The 20,339-nt window shown below is 42.7% G+C and overlaps 1 protein-coding gene across 4 annotated transcripts in view; it reads left to right on the top strand.

Moving 5' to 3' along the window:
• The first annotated feature begins 125 nt into the window (after positions 1 to 125).
• The window catches only part of MCM9 (minichromosome maintenance 9 homologous recombination repair factor), a 50,700-nt gene continuing 30,486 nt past the window's right edge, over positions 126 to 20,339 (top strand). For 2 of the 4 annotated variants that reach the window (XM_040551955.1, XM_040551956.1), the window contains exons 1-6: positions 126 to 827; positions 4,726 to 5,042; positions 6,583 to 6,664; positions 7,603 to 7,803; positions 9,788 to 9,913; positions 11,125 to 11,244. In XM_040551955.1, coding sequence (XP_040407889.1) covers positions 518 to 827; positions 4,726 to 5,042; positions 6,583 to 6,664; positions 7,603 to 7,803; positions 9,788 to 9,913; positions 11,125 to 11,244 — 1,156 coding nt within the window. In that variant the 5' untranslated portion in view covers positions 126 to 517. Of the gene's footprint in view, positions 828 to 4,725; positions 5,043 to 6,582; positions 6,665 to 7,602; positions 7,804 to 9,787; positions 9,914 to 11,124; positions 11,245 to 11,339; positions 11,755 to 16,782; positions 17,172 to 20,339 lie in introns of those variants that run through there. The other 2 variants (XM_040551957.1, XM_040551958.1) reach the window with 2 other exon arrangements.

Raw genomic sequence — 20,339 nt, 5'->3', positions numbered from 1 at the left:
GCGGGGACGGCTCCGCTTCCCCTGCCGGGTGAGGGAGCGGCGGTGGGGCCCGGCTGGCGGTGTCGGGGCGGTGGCCGTGGTCTCGGTGGCCGTGGTGGCGGTGTTGGGGCGGTCTCGGGCAGCGTCCAGAGCCGCGGCTGCCCGCGGAGCCGAGGCGGGCTCGGGCCGCGGAGCGGAGCTGGGGCGGCCCCGCCGCCATCTCCCGTCTGGCCGCACGGCGCCGCCGCGTTCAAAACTTGCGCGCGCCTGCCGCCATCTGGGACCGGACGGACCGACCGACTGACAGACAGACCGGACAGACTGACAGACAGACAGACAGGCAGGAGGGCCGCCTGCCTGCCTGGGATCGTCCCGCCCGGCGGTGCGGAGGTGCCGCTGCCTCTCACCGCCCACCCCCGCAGCCCCTCCGGGCTCCTTCGCAGCTGCCAAGTTTTGCCCCAACGCCTCACTTTTCCCCCTGTTTTTATTTTTTAATTTTTATTTATTTTGACCCCGCTTTCCCGGCCGCAGACCGGGCATGGCGCTGCGGGCGGAGCAGGTGGGCTTCATCGGGCAGGTGTTCGAGTCCTACGTGCTGCAGCACCACCGGGACGAGCTGCTGGGCATCCTGAGGGAGCGGGACGCCGAGGCGCACTACGCCGTCGTCGTCGACGCCTTGACGCTCTTCGAGACCAACATGGAGATCGGGGAGTACTTCAACGCCTTCCCCGCGCAGGTGCTCCCCATCTTCGACAGCGCCTTGCGCCGGGCGGCCGTCACAGCCCTGCAGGCCGCCGAGCCCTCGCCGGAGCTCTGCGTGAAGACCAACCTCCACGCCAGGATTTCGGGTGAGTGCTGCAACGGGGAAGGCAGCCCGGAGGCTTCTCACAGCGCTTCCGACTCTCCTCGTGCTGTGCCAGCGAGCAGGATGTCAAGGGAAGGGCTGGGAGCGTGGCTGGTCATGCTCTTGCAGTGTTGGTGGTGCCTGTTGAACAGGAACCAGCAAAGAAACCCCAAAAGTTGCAGGTACACGCAGTTCTGTAGGGCAGTCCAGCTGGTGTCCCCAGTGGGGTGCGTGCAGTGGCTGGAGGCTTGTCACAGCGTCTTTCCATGGGAAAAGTTGCTCCCCAAACCGGCGTTTGGTCTCGGGTTATTTCTCTTGTCAGCCAGAAGGTCTAATAAAAAAAAGTTTTAGAGGAAGATCTGTACTTCCTAGCTTTTCTTGCTGATTGACTTCCTTAAAGTCTAAATTGGCTCATATTCATTAGCTCCAGCTGCCTCCCAGGGTAGGCAAAATCTAAATTTTGAGTTGTCTTGTGATAGTTTTATCCGATGTGGTTAAAATCTTTGCTGAACTAGTTGTGATAAAGCTACCTGTTACAAAACTGGAATGGGTTATTGGCAGGAACGGTCATCGATAAAGGCTCTGGTCCTTTTTTCACTACAAGCTGCTACGCTATTACTCCTCACTATTGGGAAGTGTTTAGTGGCGTTGAGGTGTGGTAGGTGTGGAGCACAGGTTCTGGGGTTAAAATGCCAGTTGTACAGAACTAGGCTCGGTGGTGGCACGGTCTCGTCTGCTCATTTCTGGTCGTAACCATTTGGAGCTGTCTAGTTTGCAAAGCCAAGAGCTGGCGACCTGTGTTTCCCTCCTTTGCTGCATGTCTGAGTGGCTTATTTATGATCATTTAGTCTTCTGGCAGCTTGAAGATAGATGAATCACAGTTGTTAAAGCAAACATCTGTTTTGTCCCGGCACATTTCATTAAAATATTGACATTAAAATAGATACATCAGAAATATAATTACCCCGTGGCTCTGATAATGCTATTTTGTCTGAGGTTTTAGGGAAAACACCAAACAGCTTGCTACCTGGTTGGATGTTACGCAGTTGGTAACTGCTGACTTTGTGGCATACGAGGACAGCCTCTGTGTTGTACAGAATTTTGGAACCATGTGCATCTCACTGTGCTGATAAAGTCAGAGCAAATAAAACTTTATTCACGGTGCTCTGCATTTACATTATTCAGGGCTCCAGCATGAGAGTAGGGTGATTTGTACTCCAAGTGTGATCGTTCTCTAAGCTACCAGGAAGTACCAGAAGGAGCAAAGCAATGGGCAGATGCTTGCTGCATGAGTGGCTGCATCTTTAAGACATTCCTGCTCCTGATATCAGCCTGTTGCTGGAGTCTTCCCACAGCGATGTTTTGTCCGAATATTCCCTAATCAACCTCAGGCAAAATTAGCTAGATTTGATCAAATAATTTAAATACATGATAAAGGTACATCTGACCGATCATTAACGGAAGAAAATAATCAGCAGTCTCACAATGTTCTCCATCACTAAACGGGAGGGAAAAAGAAGAGCAGGGGAGGGTTATCCTCGTGTGGTCCAGCTGAGTCAAAGGAACCACAAAATCTGGTTTATGTTCTGTACCACCAAAAGGCCAGCTCCTGAAGAAACAAAGATAATCAAAAGGATATGCAGGCGCTTTTTTTTTCTGCCCAAATTTTCCCTTAAGTATACGCTGAGTTCTTGTTTAATGGCACAACCTCTCCTTTTCCTGGAAACCCATTAAAAGACTTTTCCTTGCTGTTAACTGATTCCGTGGTGCTCAGGCTATTGATGGCCAAGCTGCTGCTGGTAGCTCAGTTTTACACATCATTACTAATATAGTAATGTGTGTGCTTACTCAGAGAGGCACATACTCAAATAAAAAGTTTGTCAGTCTGATACAGTCAGCGTGCAGGCTCTCTTTTTCCCTGTGCAGGCTCTCGTCTCTTTGATACTCACGGAGGCGATGATAGCTTGTATCTGCTAACGGTGCTGCAGCTCTCTCTAGTGTGAGATGTGTTGTTTTCTGCAAAGGCTGTTGAGCTGCACGAACACTGGGTTGGGAAAAGATACCAAAACAGTTGGAAATACTGCATTGGGTTTGTTTGTTTGTTTGTTTTTCTCTGCCTAAGCTGAATAAAAATGCAAACCCAGGGGAGAATAAGAATTTTTGACAGGTTTGGTGGAAGATATAGATGGCTTTGTTACAGCCAACCACAAAATTAATTTGTTTCTAGTTCTACATAGTAGTTCGTTTCTTTTCCAGATTACTTCCTTTCTACTTTACTTTTTTTTTTTACCTTTACTCTTTTAAAATGAGCTTAGTGTTTAATAATATTTTCTTTAAACAGAAGCAAAAAGTCAAACACTTTGCTTAAATGCATCGAAGCAGCATGTTTCAGCATGTCTGAAATGAAAGATTCGATTTTGAAAATACTGAAATAAGTATATGATGCCTTGTCATTTTTTTTACCAGCCAAAGCTACTGAGCAGATCTGAACTAAATGCACAAATAGCCTTGGTCCCCTTAGAAACACCTGACAGATTTATTATTTACATCCCCATTTCCTAGCTCTATTCCGTAACTAAAACTGTAAGAAAGTGTTTTAAGAGAAGGTAACTTCTGTTTAAGTCGATACTCGTTAACTTCTACATTTTCCTCTGAAATAGCTTCCAGAGGGGCAGTATTTTGATGCTGTCCTCAGCTGTGCATTCCGGAGGCCGCTTATTTTTATAAGGACTCTGTAGGGGACTGAGTTAGATTCATCTTCCCAAGGTTTCCAGCAGCTGTGGTGCTGAGCGATGCCCGTACAGGTGAAGGCAGGGGTGGGATCCGCGCAGCACGCACCTGGCTCATGGGGTGGGTGGAGGTGAAGGAGAGCAAGTGCCACAACAGCCTTGTCACTGTTCGTTTGGGCATATGAGTGATTTTGCTCTTGTGGCGTTCTTCCCTCTTCCATTCCTTTTCTGGCACCTTCCTTGTGCTTGAGGTTTACTGGCACACAACCCGGAATTAAGGTCCAGTGCTCACAGACAATGAATTTAAAATTTGCTGGGACTCGAGAATTCACACAGGGTGAGGAGTTACGCTCGTTTAACCCTGGGAATAACACTGGACCACAATTAAGTAGCATAGCTAAAGTTTTGTAATTCAGACAAACCAGTTGAGAATAAGTGGCATTTCCAGATGATCATTTGAATTAATAAGTAGATCTACGAACATCGGGATCTTTCTTCATGGATGGAAACTGCTCGTGACTATTCATGACTCTTGGCAAAAATAGGAGAGTAAAATGGCTCAATTTTCTGTTCGTGATCAGCATCTGGTGTTTTTCACTGTCTGAGACCAATGAATTGGATTTATGATGTAACAGATGAATTGGTAAATTACACTTACGAAACATTAATAGCAGTAGTTACTGTTAATAGGTCTGACATTTTTTATAGAATCACAGAATGGTTTGGGTTGGAAGGGACCTTAAAGCCCACCCAGTCCCAACCCCCCGCCATGGGCAGGGCCACCTCCCACCAGACCAGGCTGCCCAAAGCCCCATCCAGCCTGGCCTTGAACACCTCCAGGGATGGGGCATCCACAGCTTCTCTGGGCAGCCTGTGCCAGGGCCTCACCACCCTCACAGTGAAGAATTTCCTCCTAACCTCTAATCTAAATCTCCCCTCTTCTAGTTTAAAGCCATTCCCCCTTGTCCTGTCTCCACACTCCCTGACAAAGAGTCCCTCCCCAGCTTTCCTGTAGGCACTGTAAGGCCTCTGTAAGGTCTCCCTGGAGCATTTTCTTCTCCAGGCTGAACAACCCCAACTCCCTCAGCCTTTTTCTAGTCTTGCTGCTGAACTGCACCGTAAGGATATGTTTTATATGCTTGGTCTTAGGCTGCACATATTCTCATTTAACAGGTTTGCCCGTTTGCCCAGAGCTGACCCGGGAGCACATTCCTAAAACCAGGGATGTGGGTCACTTCTTGTCTGTTACTGGGACTGTCATACGTACCAGTCTGGTGAAAGTCCTGGAGTTTGAACGGAGTTACATCTGCGATAAGTGCAAGCACGTGTTTGTCGTCAAGGCTGACTTTGAGCAGTACTATGCCTTCTGTCGGCCATCAGCCTGCCTGAATGAAGAAGGCTGCAACTCAACCAAGTTCACTTGCCTCTCTGGAACAACCTCTTCTCCCACCAGCTGCAGAGACTATCAGGAAATCAAAATCCAGGAACAGGTGAAAAAAAAAGATGGAGAAAAGGGGGGAGGGTGTTATGGTGTAGGTGTCTAGATGTAAATTGGATCTGCAAATGTCTTCTTCCTTCAGCCAGTCGACAGCTGCATCACCAATTACTGGAGATGTGCTCCTCACAAAATTTGCATTTGCCTCTGAGTGAGGCCTCAAGTCCAGTTAAGGTGGAGGAGGAGTAACAATCGGGCCTCTTCTTACAGTAGCACATAACTGAGACAAAACAAGCACAAGGAAACTACACTGCATAAAAACTGAGAATAAGTAGGGTATATCGTAGCCAGTGTTTCTATGTTTGTTTATACTTTCGGTGTCTTTGTCATAAATCCTTTTTAAGATCTCCTCAGTTGTTTCAGGGGGTTGAGTTAAGAAGGTAGTGGTGCCAGTCTGTGTGCTACGTGTATGAAAACTGAAATTTACGAAACAGAAATCACGCACCTCACAGTTCAGAATAGCAAAAAAGTAAGGGAATCAAACTGTTTCTTGGAAATAAACCCTGTGTTGCATGATTATTTCTGACATAGTTTCTGCTACATTCGTTTTACTGTGTGGCACGAAGATCCGTGTGATGGGAAAGGAGCTTGGGCCTATTAAACACTGTAGAGTTAAACCAAAAATGAAGGGAGCTTGGGCTTATTAAACACCATAGAGTTAAACCAAGAATGAGCTTCACTCGTGTTTCCTACTCAGCACTGCAAGTAACTGCGTGTGCCACCAGTGCTGACGGTGATGTGAACTGCCCGTGGCTGTTTAGATAATACACAAGGGTGAAATAACCTTCCCAGCCACTAGAGAATGAATAAATCTGGAGTTCTAGTTTGTACGATGCTGTGCTGCATAATGAAAAGGTACTTCTGGTTCTTGCTCTTGTGCAGTGGGTATTTTAACAACTGTTGCAAGCTTTAACTGTAAATGGAAAGATTTCTGGTTGGAAATAGACTGTGACAAGATTGCATAGACTTTGCCCTGGAGAAAAGAAAAAGAATTGCAACAGTCAGCGGCACGTTTATCAATACACATTCACCTGGTTGTGTGCGATTTTAATCCTTGACAATTAAATCTCAATCTGTCAAATTTTGGCTATGTACAAGTAAAATACAAAGAATAACCTTTCAGTATGTAGTTCAATGAAGGGTTATCTAACCCATGGACGTGCTTTATTACGCAAAGTAAACTTTGCTTACTGAAGAAGTGTCTGAAAATAACTCAAATTATAACAACAACAACAAAAAATCATTTCTTTCAAATGACATCTTTGAGTGAGCTTTTCAGCAAGATACTGAAATCACACAGCACCTGCCAGGCTTGAGCACCTTCAGCTAATTTAATACCCAGATCTGTTTCCATTAACATCAGCATTAAATTATTAAGCTCTTGACAGCAGTGGCTTGTTCACCGCGTAAGCTCTGTGAGAAAAAGCAAGCAGTGACCTCACTTCCAGGAAGGGATAACAGGTCCTTAAGCCAGAGCAACAATAAATGGTTTTTGAAAGGTGCTTTCTGAAGTGCTCTTCCTTCCTGTCTCCTAGGTCCAACGACTGTCTGTTGGAAGCATCCCGCGTTGCATGGTGGTTGTTCTGGAAGACGACTTAGTGGACAGTTGCAAGTCTGGTGAGGATACAGCGTATATCACATATATTTGTACCATAAACGCTTTTACTCTTCATTTGAGATGAATCTCTGCCGAGTGGTCTGTCAGTGCCGAGGGTCTGTTTAATGAGATATGTTTATCTGCCACGCTGTTTCAGCTCTGAAGTGAGCATGGCAGTCAAAGATCAGTCTAGAAAATGTTGTACATCCACACGTTACATCGTGATTGTTGGACAGATCAGTTTGAGTAAGTAATCTGTTGCGATGTACAGAAAGTGTATGAAGTCTTGGCAGTGTACGAACATCAAGCCTCTGGTGATCTCACACTGCACGTGAGTGTGGTGTCCTTCTGTGGCTCTGAAAGCTGTGTAACCTGACCTCCTGTCTGAGGAGTGCTGCGGATGGAAAGAGCTACTTGGCTTACTATAGGAAGCTAGCTGGTGGGTGGATGAATAAGAATGGACTAAAAATTCTCAAACAGTTGCATCCCTACAAGAAACTCAATGCTCGTTACTGGTTGCACTGCCTCAGAAGAGCACAGTGGCCAGCATTTTCATGAAGGATACTGGAATTCTTCATAAAAGTTATCAGAAGTCAGATAAGCTTTGGCTAAATTTTTGTTTAGTAAACCTAATTGAAAGAAGAGATTTCACAGTTTACCATGAATTTGTCTTTTCTAGAAGAGGAAACATAGATAGGTATAACTAAGAGTTCACCTACCTTAAACAGAGATAGATGGACATAGCAACTTCCTACCACAGCCATAAGCAAGCTAGGTGATGTTTGTTTCAGACTTCAAACTGCAGGAGGATTGTCTTTTGTTGCTGTTTTTTGTTAAAAAAAAATAAAAATCAGTAACTGTAACACAGGATTTAAATTGCACTTTTATCCATCACAGCTGACACATCTGCATGTCTCAGGTCAGAAGTTATTTTACTAATTTTTGTCGTTACCCCCAGGAGATGACATCACAGTGTATGGAGTGGTAATGCAGAGGTGGAAACCTTTCCACGAGGATGCACGCTGTGACTTGGAGCTTGTTCTGAAAGCCAACTATGTTAAAGTAAATAATGAGCAGCTAGCAGGGGTTATAATTGATGAAGAAGTCCGCAAGGAATTTGAAGACTTCTGGGAAAAGCATAGGAACGATCCCTTAGCAGGTTAGTAGTTGACAGCTTTAAAATAAGATACGTGATTGGAAATTGATGAAATCAGGAGTGAACGTACAGTGACTGAACACATACTTACTTGCCCATATATTCCCACTACCAACTCCTCCAAAAATACTTTTTTTTTCCAGTAGAAGAATATAAAATACTTTAATGTAATGAAAAAATAGTATCAAACATCTTGCATTGATTTTCCTTCTTTTGAGAAGTGTTTTCTGGAACATATATTAACAAGAAATGAGAAGTAATATAAAGAAAAAAAAAAGTAACGTGCTTTATAATCAAGAAAGAAAAAGTATACCCCTTAGAAGAAATAGTGTAGACCAGATATGCCTTTAGCCAACATAGCTGTTGACTCTGGGGCTAAAGATGTCTCATTGTCTCCGCATCCCCAGTTAAGCTCTGAATCTTTGCCACAGAGCTCAGTATATACTGCCTTGATTCTAACTCCTAGATGCCTGGCTCTGTGATTTAGGTGTTGCAGAACCTCATATCATATATATGGAGAGAGCTTCCCAGTTCACAGGGGCTTCCATCAGCCAGAGTGTTCAGCATGCTTGATCCTAAACTTACCATGGTCTTCAGTCAGCCACCTAACAGTTACCAGGAGTTGTGTCTGAAACTCTGTCCCGCTCCAGAATCAAGTGTCTCCTCCTGAACCACAAGGAATCTCAATGGACTTTTTAGGGTCTGTGTCATTGAACTGTCTCAGAGTAGCACTCTGTCTTTTAAAACCCTGGAAAGGTCTTAGTCTTTCCTCTTAAAAGGCAAATGGGAGGAAAAGCAGGTAGCAATGTTGACCATATTAGCTTCAAAATCAGAGAGCTCACATAAGAAATTAGAGATCTTATCAATGACAAAGACTTTTCAGAACTGCATTTCCTGGAAAGCAGCTTAATTGTTAGCCTCCTGCTGTTTGGAAAGAGAACATTTCTTATCACCCTGTTCTGAAAACATTCAGAAAGTAATTCAGGATCCACTTTGAAGGCCCCAATTAATTTTTCATTCTCGGGACAGTTTTCGGAAGCCTGCAGGGAGCAATGTGGTTTTATGCAATGTTACCCATTCAAAATAAATGGACATGAAGTGGCTACAAGCAAATTGGGGTGGAAATTAGAAGAACCCTGACCACCCAAGATGTTCCTTCCAGGCTGTTTCTCTGAAGTAGAGTCCTCTCTGCGGAGGGCAGAGATCAAGCCTAACTAATGAGTCTAAGGAATAGGCCATTTCACAACAGGATGTACGTGCACGTTTACTGTTTTTCAAGAGATTATGGTAGTTACTACTGCACTTCTTGTCAGTCAGTTCCTAATTCTGTGTGCTAGGTGTGTCCTGAGAAGGTCTACCATGGCAGGCCTCCAAGAGAACTTAGGTGACCTTACTTTTTCTGGATAGTATCTAGGAGGAAGCGGAAGTGCTGAGCTGCTCAGCATTGACAAGGCAAACAAATCTAAAGTCAAACAGAGGCAACTGTGGAGTTAAATCTCAAGTTACACTGTGGCTGACCAAAGTTTTGAAATTTTCCTTTTTGAACACAGATGTGTTAATTCCCTCAAAAGACCCCCAAAAGAGACACACATGCCCCAACTCATCTGTTATGTGCCTACATATTTTGCCAGTACTGTGTACTTCCAGGCAAATTTAAAATATTATGTTAAGAACTCAAAATTGGTTACTTTGTTCTATGCCCTAGCAATGGAAGTAATGTATGGCATTAAGCCTGTGATCCCTGTGCTGTTAGTATCAGGCTTTCAAAGGACAGAATTAATTCTGTTACACACCTTCCAAGCCAACAAAATTATCGTAGCAGACTCTTTTGCTGGAAAGAGACTATGGAAGGGAGGAGGAGAAGGGGGAACACACAGAAGGGTTGAAAGAGAAATTGAGTCAAGACGATGAGGGAAAAAAAGTCCATGGGAAAGCAAGTTTTCCTCTTAGGGCAGTGCTGAGTGCCACTTTTTTGCTCCTGTTCTAGGGAGGAATGAAATTTTGGCTAGCTTATGTCCTCAAGTGTTTGGATTGTACCTGGTGAAGTTGGCTGTAGCCATGGTGCTTGCTGGTGGTGTGCAGAGGATCGATGCTACTGGAACTCGAATCAGAGGTTAGTATTGTTTCTGATAGTATCTGACCCTTGTCTAACAGTTGTTCCCATTCCTGTCTTCACCCCAACCCCCAGAATCAAGCCAGTAAGGCTTCAGAAGCATAATAATCTCATTTTCGTGACTGAAAGTAATTTTTGATTAATGCTGAGTATTCTTCCAGAATCTCAGACAAATTAAGTGGGTGTCTAGGCTTCCTCTTTTTATTTTAGCTTTTCCCAAATAAAATGCGGTAAAAACGTGTGTTCAGGATTCCATTAGGTAGAATATTAACAGCAATTGTTATAGATCAAACATAAACTCACTTTTTATTGTATAAGTGACATTTTAAAGTGATTTCTGGTAGAATATTCCCAGCAGTATGTGGCATCAAAGGATGGAATATTAATGTTTCCTTAATAAGGATCACTATAGTGCATTGAAAGGAAAATTTAAAGGATTCAATTTACTTCCTAATGCCAGACTTTTCCATCTGTGATTGTCAGCACTTCTCACTTAGATCTGTTACTGTAAGTTATCCCCCTGCTGATTCTCCTTCTGTTGTTATTAGATGGCAAATATGCCATGTGCCAGGTGGTACACAGGTCATAATCTATGTAGGTCATAATAATTCTAAAGTAATATGTGCGTATGTACAAATACAGGATTTTCTTCATGCTCCAGCAGCTAAATAAGGTTATAGACTTTGTATTTGAATTGAAGTTGTATTCGTGTTTTCCAAATGACAGTCTCACTGAGCATCCAAATTATTTACCTGTGTTGTTTTGAAATTTCTAAATTGTGTAACTGTTGTCGATATAACAACATCAGTTAAGAAAAACAAACTGATGATTTTATTAGACCATTTTGCAGTAATTTAAGTAACTGAATAGTGGAATCGTAACTGCGCCCTCACATTCAAGAGTGAGCTGAATCTGAGAAATGAGTATTCTCAAATGTAAGAACTCACGTTATGGAAAGTTTTTTAATGTTTTTAATTTAATTCATTATAAATATTTGATTTGGGTGCAGCAATATGACCGTATGCTTTAATAAACAATAATTCATCACACCCAGTAAATAGTGCAGTGTTATATGGAATTACACCTTATGATGTACGTGTAGTGCTAAATGTGAGGCGAAAAATTAAAAGCATTTTTGAATTCAGAGCATGTTGTGTATATCTTTCTCTGTATATGTACCGTGTACTCCTATATCAACGTTTTCCTCCAAGGTGAATCGCATCTTTTGTTGGTTGGAGACCCAGGTACAGGGAAATCTCAGTTTCTCAAGTATGCAGTAAAGATTACACCCCGGTCTGTGCTCACTGCAGGAATTGGATCTACAAGTGCAGGTATGTGCTTCTGTGGTTGGAACTCTTTATGAGGTACTTCAGTGAAAAAAGGGCATAGAAGCCTTTTACGTACATGAACAAGAACTGGATTTCAGGTTGTATGAGCACAGTTTAAGCAAGAACTGATGTGGAGACGTGGAGGCTTGACATGACTGCAGAAGGGCAGTCCTGCCCCTTCTGTATCAGTGGAGCAGCATGATGAGCTTCTAACAGGGAACCTTACAAGCCCCATCCAGAGGTACCTCTCGCTGATTTGCTGTCAGAGGATGATCTGGACCTGTATTTTTAGTGTTCTTCCCTGCTATGACAATTATGACATCTTTCCAGAGCTCACACTGTGTGATGGGCTAGAATCGTTTGGTTTCTCCTGAACATACATTCTCCTCTCTTCTGTTCTTTTACGTATTCCGGCTGGGTGCCAGTTTGATTTCTGCTTATTTTCTGGAAGGGCAACCCTGTGTTGAGGAATTAGTTCTGCTGCATAAAGATGGTTTCAGAGAGAAAGCTTCCCTCCCTCCCTGCCCCACCCCCCCCCCCAGAAAAAAAAACACAACACAACCAAACAAACAAAAAAAAAACCACTACCACCAAAAAAAAATTTTAAGTATGTCCCAGCTGGTTCTGAACACTGGGTATCTTTACAAACTCTTCTGGGGACAATATGCAAGCTCAGATTACTTCTGCAAATTACTTCATTTGCGCAAATGACTATGTTGGTAGTACATTCAAAATCGTGAAATAATTAAGGACAAAAACCAAAGGGTCTCAGTTAGCATGTGCAGTGTGGATGCTTCTCAGATATTGCAGCTGTTCATTTTATGTCTGGGAAACAGCATTGTTTATACATGGGAAAAACAGAATAAATCTTTACCAGTTCTACAGCTATGTGTACTGGGTCCTCTGGCTGTGGAAATGCAACAGCTACTTCAGTGGTAGTGGAATGTAACACTGAACATACACACTCCTGTGTGCGGGGAACTTGCTATGCCTCTGATTTTCCACTCAAACTGTTCACAGATAGATCTGGAGAGAAACCAGAGAGAACGTTTTGGCTCAGCATACCCTTATCCCTACCTTTTGTTGGGTGTTAAGAACTGAGAACAGGCTGGATAATTAAAAATTTGCCAGGGAGCTGGCAGTGACCTGGAGTGAAATTTTGCCATGAGTTTCAATGTGATCTTGCCCACTTTTATTGGGAATAATCTTGTGTCAGCTGCTATGGGCCTCTAATGTTGCTGTTGCCTTCTTCACCACGTTTCCCACCTCACCTTCTGTAATCTGTAATCTGTAATTCTCTGTAATCTGGTTTATAACTCCATCATCACAGCTGCATTCAAAGATGTTTCCCTGAAAACCAACATTGCAGGTTACAAACTTACTGTGGTATATGTGCCATGTAATCAGCTTAATGATGTGTGGAGATTGAGTTTCATCTTGTGAAAGGATCATTTTGGGTCTTTAGATCATCTACATTCCACTTAAATATTCTTTATATTTTAGAATAGCACTCTCCTTCTTTTGCCTTCCTGAAATCTTACAGCAAGTGTACCGAATATCCACCTTGAGATTCTTAAGGACCCTCATCATAAGTGAAACTTGAATCCCTAGCAAGAAATCTTATTAAACCTAGTTTAACTTCAGAGTACCTTTCCACGATTAGAACTGCTGGACTAAAGCATTAATCTCTAGCCCAAGAGTTTGGATGCAGCTTGAATTATTTTCTTTGCCCTCCCTGTACAAGGAGCGTCTTATTTGTGAATATGTTTGGAGCTGTACCTAACGCTGAATTTGTCAGCTTGCTGTTCATGCAGAAGCTCCAAGTGATGCGTTTTGAGAACTATGAAATTCTTTTACATCCCATCTGCATGCTTCAGATTACCAATTTATTCTTTCTCCTGAGAGGAAACTCCTAATGGACATTTCTCCTTAAAAGTAAAAAGACTAAATCTGTAAGTTCCAGTTTCAACTAGTTCCTTAGATTATATAAAAAGTAGTCTGGATTGCAGTTTAACTACTTACTCTAGGATTACAGTACCCATATACTAAAAGATGCACCTGTAAATTGGTAATACCTTGGAGAAGTACTAAAAGCTGTCTTATATTTGGGTTTTTCTCTCAGAGAAATTCGTCAATAACTTATCTGCAAACTGTGGTTTGCATCTTTTATATTAACACATCTTATACCCTTTGCCCATCTGGTACTCTTTTAGGACACCAGCAATTTGTCAGCTGTGGATTTGGAATTCTGCTTCCAAAACTGTCTACTCTTTTTCCTCATAGGCATTTAATGGTACCAGGATAGTGTGTTAGATAATTAATGTTGTTCTTGTTTTGCCTAAATTCCCTTTCTTTCCCACTCTGTCTTAGGAATCATCTGCTTTTAGATCCATTATGACATTATGATCCCTTTTTTCTTTAAGTGAATCAGTCAGTATTTGAGGAGCTTCATCTTTTTTACTTCACTGACAGGCTTAGATTGACTGCTTGCTGCAGATAGCCTTTACAAGGGCCAGGGATCCATTCTGTGTTGTGGGTAAAACCAGAACTTTTCTTCCAGTCTCTAGATAGCATGCTGAGTTTACTTGCTTTATGAGGTTGCCTTTGTTGCTAACACGTAGTAGAGGTTTTCTGTTGAGAGTTCTCTGCATGTTTCTTACTTTTATGAGGAACCAGGCTTCGTTCTTCCTACATCTCTTTTGTTAAAGTTGTCAGCCGCAAGGCGAAACCAAGTTCAGCAACTCAATGGCAAAAATTTCTTTGACCGCAATAGGACTTTCTGATTTCTGAATAAAAGATGGGAACCATCCATCCGGCAGGTTCTGTCTACACAGTGTTCATTTTTTGTAAAGGCCTGGTTCATTCTTCCCACTTCTTGTCTGAGAATGACAAGTAGGCATTCACATACCTTTAATTTTTAGAAATTGATACGTAGTTTTCCAGAAAGAAAGAGACTTACTGAAGTTTAACAAAATCCCTCTGTGGGTTCCCACTTTACTACTGAGTTCAACCAACTGTCCCTGTAGCAGTAGTGCTGCTTGTGCATATTTGAACGAGATAATCACTAATAAGAAAATATTTCCTTTTCCCCTGGAGCTTGAGAAGTGCAGCAATCATTTGAGTGGTGTGTTTGATTCCATAGGGACTGGAACTAACACATGCCTGCTGCTGGTGGGTCTGGAGGCATCCAGGCCAGAGTCATCCTGACACTTTCTGGTGCGTATCTGGCTGTAGAGATTTGTGCAAAGCTTTGTTCAGTGTTGCGTCCCTCTACAGATGGACTGTGTAAAGAATTTTGTGAACTGTGCTCACAACAGCTTGTCTAAAAATCTGGGAGACTATCAGCTGTTTCTCCTACTCTCCAGTTCTGTACAATATGCCTTCCTGAGCTGTAAGAAATGCAGCCTTCTGGTCTCTCCTCTTACAGCCTCTACAGAGCCCTGAGAGTACTGCGCTTTTGCTGACACTTTGCAAAGTTTAACATTGTCCTTATCGACGCCAACAGCATTTTGCTACTGTATTATTTTTCTCCTTATTGAAAGTAACTAACTCAAGGGTAAACAGCCATTTTTTCTTTTTCCTAGTAAGCCTCTCTCTGCTGCACAGGCTTCAGATGCTAACCATTGTCTCTTTTCTGATCTACTGGAAACCAGTTCTATGTCTGATGTGAGCCCTCCAGTTCTGGTTATGATAGAGTACATCAGTATCCTGAGATATGCAGGACACTGAAACTAGGGACATTTTTCCCTATTCGTAGATCCCAAAATTGTTTCTGGATATTCCTTAGTAGGTCCAGGTCATTCTTAATCGATACAGATCAAGGCAGCGCTGGGGAACATGCTAAACAACCTAGCACTGTGGGCAATAGCATAGCAGCGCTTGGATCCATACCATGACCCTGATCAGGTTATTAATTGAGATGCAGCCTTTAGGCTACTCTTTTCGGATCTTTACTTCTGCCACAGGATTCTTCACTGTCTTTGCGAGTATTCATAATTGTAGATGAACTTGTAGTATTTTCTGTCAGCATTTAACTCAAAAATACTTTCCTGATAGTATGACTTTACTGGCTGTTTCCTAAGCAGTTTGGCTTCAAGTTGAGAAGGCCTTAACTCTCTAAGAAGTCTGCTAAACTTATTGAAGGAATGAATTTTGAAGTTCTGATCAAAGCTCCTTGAGATATGCCACGTCTCTAGTAATGTCTCATCTCTTGGAGATCCATAAATTCCCTTAATTTCCTCTCACTAATGCTGTTCCAAGATGGCCTTGTCCTGAGACTTATCTTGACTACATGTAACAGATTATTTAGCCAAGTAAGTATCTGCCTTCACAAATTTCAGTCGGTTCACACATCTGTATCTGAAGACCTCTGGTTAGGATGGACAGGAAATAATGCAGGAGGGAACATCTTTGTCATGTTGGCTGAAGGCTTCAGTTCTTACACAGTTCTGGCATAATATATTCAGGCAGGCCTTCCTAAAAATATTTCCTCCTGCTATCGAAATGGCAGGCATTTCATTCAGCTGATTTTTGTTACATGTCTTCAGGATTCCCTTTGCTGTACCACAAAGCACTGAGTTACTGCAGTGTTGGTACACCACACTTTTCTGGAGAGACAGGACAAGCTGGAGGACCCTTCATGTGGAAAGGTAGGCCTCACTATCATCCTGTGGCCCAAGGGGTTTTTGGAGGAAAACCCATGAACTCCTTAAAAGTTCCTGACATTTCAGCCAGTTCTTAAAGTTGCTGTTAACACATAGCTGTTGTATGGCCCTTCTGCAGCACAAAGACCCCCTGTCTCTGATTATGTGCTGGAGGCCAGTCACATCACTTACACCATGGACAATGAGTACCCCACCATGCCTCCACAACAGCATTACCAAAATTTGGAAATGTTAAAGTGTGTCTTCCCTCCACCCCACCTTTGCTTCCTAGGGGCCTTCACGTTCTAGGTTCTAGCTACAGACTTTGGTTTTAACTTGAACATAGCCTGCCTAGTGACTCCAGCTGGCTCCTTTCTCTTACACATTCTTCCTTGCTAAGACTAAAAAAATCAAGAAAAACCATCTCCACCTGTTTTCTGCAGCCCACGTCTAACCTCACACATGATGAGACCAGCTCTTAAGAAGCAGAACTTTAACTAGAAACATAAATACAAACGGCAAAGCCTGGCATGAGCAGTCCCCACACACACAGCCTGTCCTTGTAGGTAGTTGCACTAACTTGTGCGTAGATGTTTTGTCTTCCCTGTTGGCCCTGAGCAGAGCCCTCCAGCTAGCAACAATAATAATGCATCTTCTCCAGACCAAACTTCTGTGGCTCTCAACAAAACAAGAGCATCTGGCCCAGCAAGCTTGCAGTCCACTGTATGTGTTATGGTTAAGAGGCAGGGTAGTTAAGCAAGTGAAAGATCTGCAGTTGCCCAGACAGAAATCAAGATGTAGGAACTTTGCTCTTTTTCTGTCTCTTGTAAATGAGGATTTGACTGGAGTGCGCAAGCATGTATTTTTTTTTCCATCTTTTTTTCTTCCCTACCACCAGTTTCAGATGGCAGTGAGCAATCTTTGTATAGATGCAACTGGGCTAGCCTCCAGTCAGAGCTGACTTCTGGAAAATCAGCAGTTGAGGCCCTAAAAAGAAAAATACCGGGTTGTGAGATAGGTCTTTTTGACGCGATGACTTGCATCTCGGGAGCACAAACTGTTTGACACTGTAAACTAAGTTACTGTGGTTATTGTAAGCCATGTTCTGAGGTACTGCAGTCTTGAAGATTGGAAAGAAGAGTTGTTTTCAGTGGAGTTCGTAGAGCTCCTGGAGAGGTTACATTTCACCAGTACAATGGAGCTGGAGTCTTTTTGCCCCCTTCAAACTCAGCATGTCATAGCAATTCTGATGTGAGGTGATTCATGAATAAATCACAATGACTGTAAGGTGAGGAGACAAGTTTTTTTTCAAGCTAGACAGAAAAACAACCTTGTTTTTCATCAGTAATGGTGCTTTGACCGATCCAAGAGGCATGAATAAAGGGCATGAAAAACCCCTGATAAGCATTATGGCAGTCTTCTAATAGAATTTAGGTTGGATATTAGGAGAAATTGCTTTACTGAATGGGTTGTGCAGCATTGGAACAGGCTGCCCAGGGAAGTGGTCGAGTCACCATCCCTGGAGGTCTTCAGGAAACATGTAGATGTAGAACTTAGTAGCATGGTTTAGTGGTGGACTTCAGTACTAGGTTAAAGGTTGGACTAGATGATCTTGGAGGTCTTTTCCAACCTGATTTCCAGAATGATACTATGATTCTACAACTCTATGAATTGAGTCTACCTATCCATCTGAGGTAAAAACACAGTGAGATGCGTCACTAGTCCTGTTAACGGAATCTGTAGCATTCCCTTGCATCTTGATGGCCTCTGCAAGATGAGGTTTTTTGGAAGGGGAACTTGCCTTTGGCACTGACATTGTACTGCTATGCTGTCAGCACTAGCTGTCTACGTTAGTTATACAGCCCTGCTGCCAGGTCAAAGACAAGTCTTTATAAAGATGCTTTATAGCCACTGTATCTCTTAATACTGCTAACTTTTGTGCTGTGATGTTGCCTGACGATGAGACCTGAAGCCTTTGGAATACTGGAATTTGCTTTCTCAAATTCCTTCTCTCTGAGCTGTGATTTTTGCCAGGAAACAAGATGGTCAGAATACAACTTGTATGGACTTCTAAGATCTGGACAAGCTTGTAGATGACCTGCGACGCATCCAGTCTTTCAAAGAGCATAGAAAGAATTCCTCTCACAAAGATCATGAGGTCCTCTCATAGTGGGTATAGCTGTTCTTTTGCAGTTGTCACCTAGGACAGTATGGTCATTCTCCTTGCAGTAACTGGTGGGTCAGCTATGCACGTAATACGTCTATCAGGGAAGGTGGTGCTGTAGTCTGTTTCAGCATCACGCCATCTGGTCTGGCTGGAATTTTATTGCACCCCTGAGTTCACCTGTGTAGTTAGCCTTTTCTTCTGCTAAACAGAACAATAAATCTTCTCTTTCTCGTTTCTTGGACTTCTTGGACTTAGTTGGCTTGCTGGGTGATGTACTTTGGCTGACTGTATTTTGCAGTGGATTCTGCAATGGCAATAATACAGTTTGCTTCCATCACTTTGTAGCACATGCTTCTAAGAAGTGTTTGTGCTACTTGTGGATGGATTCTAGTTATAGCTTGTACTTGATCATGCTTTCATGTGAATCATCAGCAGGTACAAGTATTTGAAATAGTATTACGATAGCTTTAGCTCAAGTCAGACTTCATTAGCTTGCCACCCTTTCAGCAGATGACTAAATTATTTATATGTTTACATTTAAGAGATAACTTAAGCAGTTTTATAAATAGAACAATAAAGGCACTTGACAATCTCAAAAAGTAACTGGAGACCTTGTTATGATTTTTTTTTAAAAAGACCTTTTTGAAATGTTCACATAATTTCACAGAATCTATAATTTCATAGTACCAAGAATGTTGCCCAAAGCCCCATCCAGCCTGGCCTTGAACACCTCCAGGGACTGGGGCATCCACAGCTTCTCTGGACAACCTGTGCCAGCGCCTCACCACCAGTGAAGAATTTCTTCCTAATATCTAATCTAAATCAACCTTCTTTTAGTTTAAAGCCACTACGCCTTGTCCTGCCACCATGCTCCCTGACAAAGAGTCCTTCCCCAGCTTTCCTGTAGGCCCCCCCTTTAGGCACTGGAAGGCCGCTGTCTCCCTCCTTGGAGGCCTCTCTTCTCCAGGCTGAACAACCCCAGCTTCCTCAGCCTGTCTTTGTAGGAGACATGCTCTGGATCTTTGATCATCTTTGTGGCCCTCTTCTAGACTCGTTCTAATACACCCATGTCCTTCTTGTGCTGGGGGCCCTAGATCTGAATGCAGCACTCCAGGTGGGGGCTCAGGGAACCAGAGCAGAGGGGGAGAATCCCTTCCCTTGCTGGCCATGCTACTTTTTGATTTCAACCCTAAAGTTGAAACAACTGCTGGTTTTGGAGACCAGTTTTTTGAGTTAAGTCATACAAATATTGGTGTTAACATTTGGTGATTGTTAAAATGTGTGGTAATGTAATCAAAATATGATTGCTAATCATATTTTTAAACAATTAGAGACTTTCAAGAGCACACTTTAGACTTAAGGTTCCAAAGGCTTTCAGTACAACTTGGTCATTTGGCTACCATATGTTCTGCTGAGTTTCCACATAAGAAAGGAACAGGTGCATGTACATTCATATCAGGTCCTTCCTTTGCAATTTAAAAATATACAATATAAATGAAGACAATTTCACTAATGATTTGGAAAGACAGAAATGCTAACTGCTTGGGACATCTTCATCCCTATTAGGGAATGGTGGAAGTGAAGAGAAAGTATTCTATTTTTATTCAAAGCTATGCAGTCAAGTCATCATGAAACGTACTTTTTTTTTTTTAAAAGGTCCTGGAACCTACAAGGGTTCCCAGTTTGGGCAGTTACCAGTAACTAGCAGAACAATATTCTTGTAATCTGACATGACAGATTACAATTTTAAATGCATATCTAGTCACAGTAAACATATAAGGCTGACAAGGATTGGAAGGAACAACTAAATTGTTAGTGTCATAACAGTGTCTTAAGTTTTTACAATTTACTGCCTCATTCTTGTTATCTTCAAAGATGCCTCAGGTAATAGGGAATATCTCACTACAAGCCCTTCAGGGCAGGCCATGAGTTCTTGAGTATGCACTGCCTGCCACAGCAGAGTTTGAGTCTTCATTTTATACCAGTGCATAGTGTTGCCTTAAAGGGCAGAGAGAAAACTCAAGTGTTTTAAATTCCAGATGTTTCAGAAAACTGAAAGAAAACATCTAAACTCCTTATTAGTTGGAAAGGCTACAAGAATATAGCATACTTGAAAAATCAATGGATGAACCAGCATTGTACATAATATTGCAGAAGTACAGTTCGGAGGTTTACTTACGCTATTCCTTTTGACACTTAAGTTTTCTAATAATTGCTTTAATCTTTCCACCCAATTGTGCACAGCTGACTGTGGAAAAAAAAAGTTCTTTGCTGAAATACCCACCTAA

Source organism: Cygnus olor, chromosome 3, assembly GCF_009769625.2.
Source record: "Cygnus olor isolate bCygOlo1 chromosome 3, bCygOlo1.pri.v2, whole genome shotgun sequence".
In the NCBI taxonomy this organism is placed as follows: Eukaryota; Metazoa; Chordata; class Aves; order Anseriformes; family Anatidae; genus Cygnus; species Cygnus olor.
The sequence above is the reverse complement of the archived record's forward strand: the minus strand, read 5'-3'. Positions and strand labels throughout refer to the sequence as shown.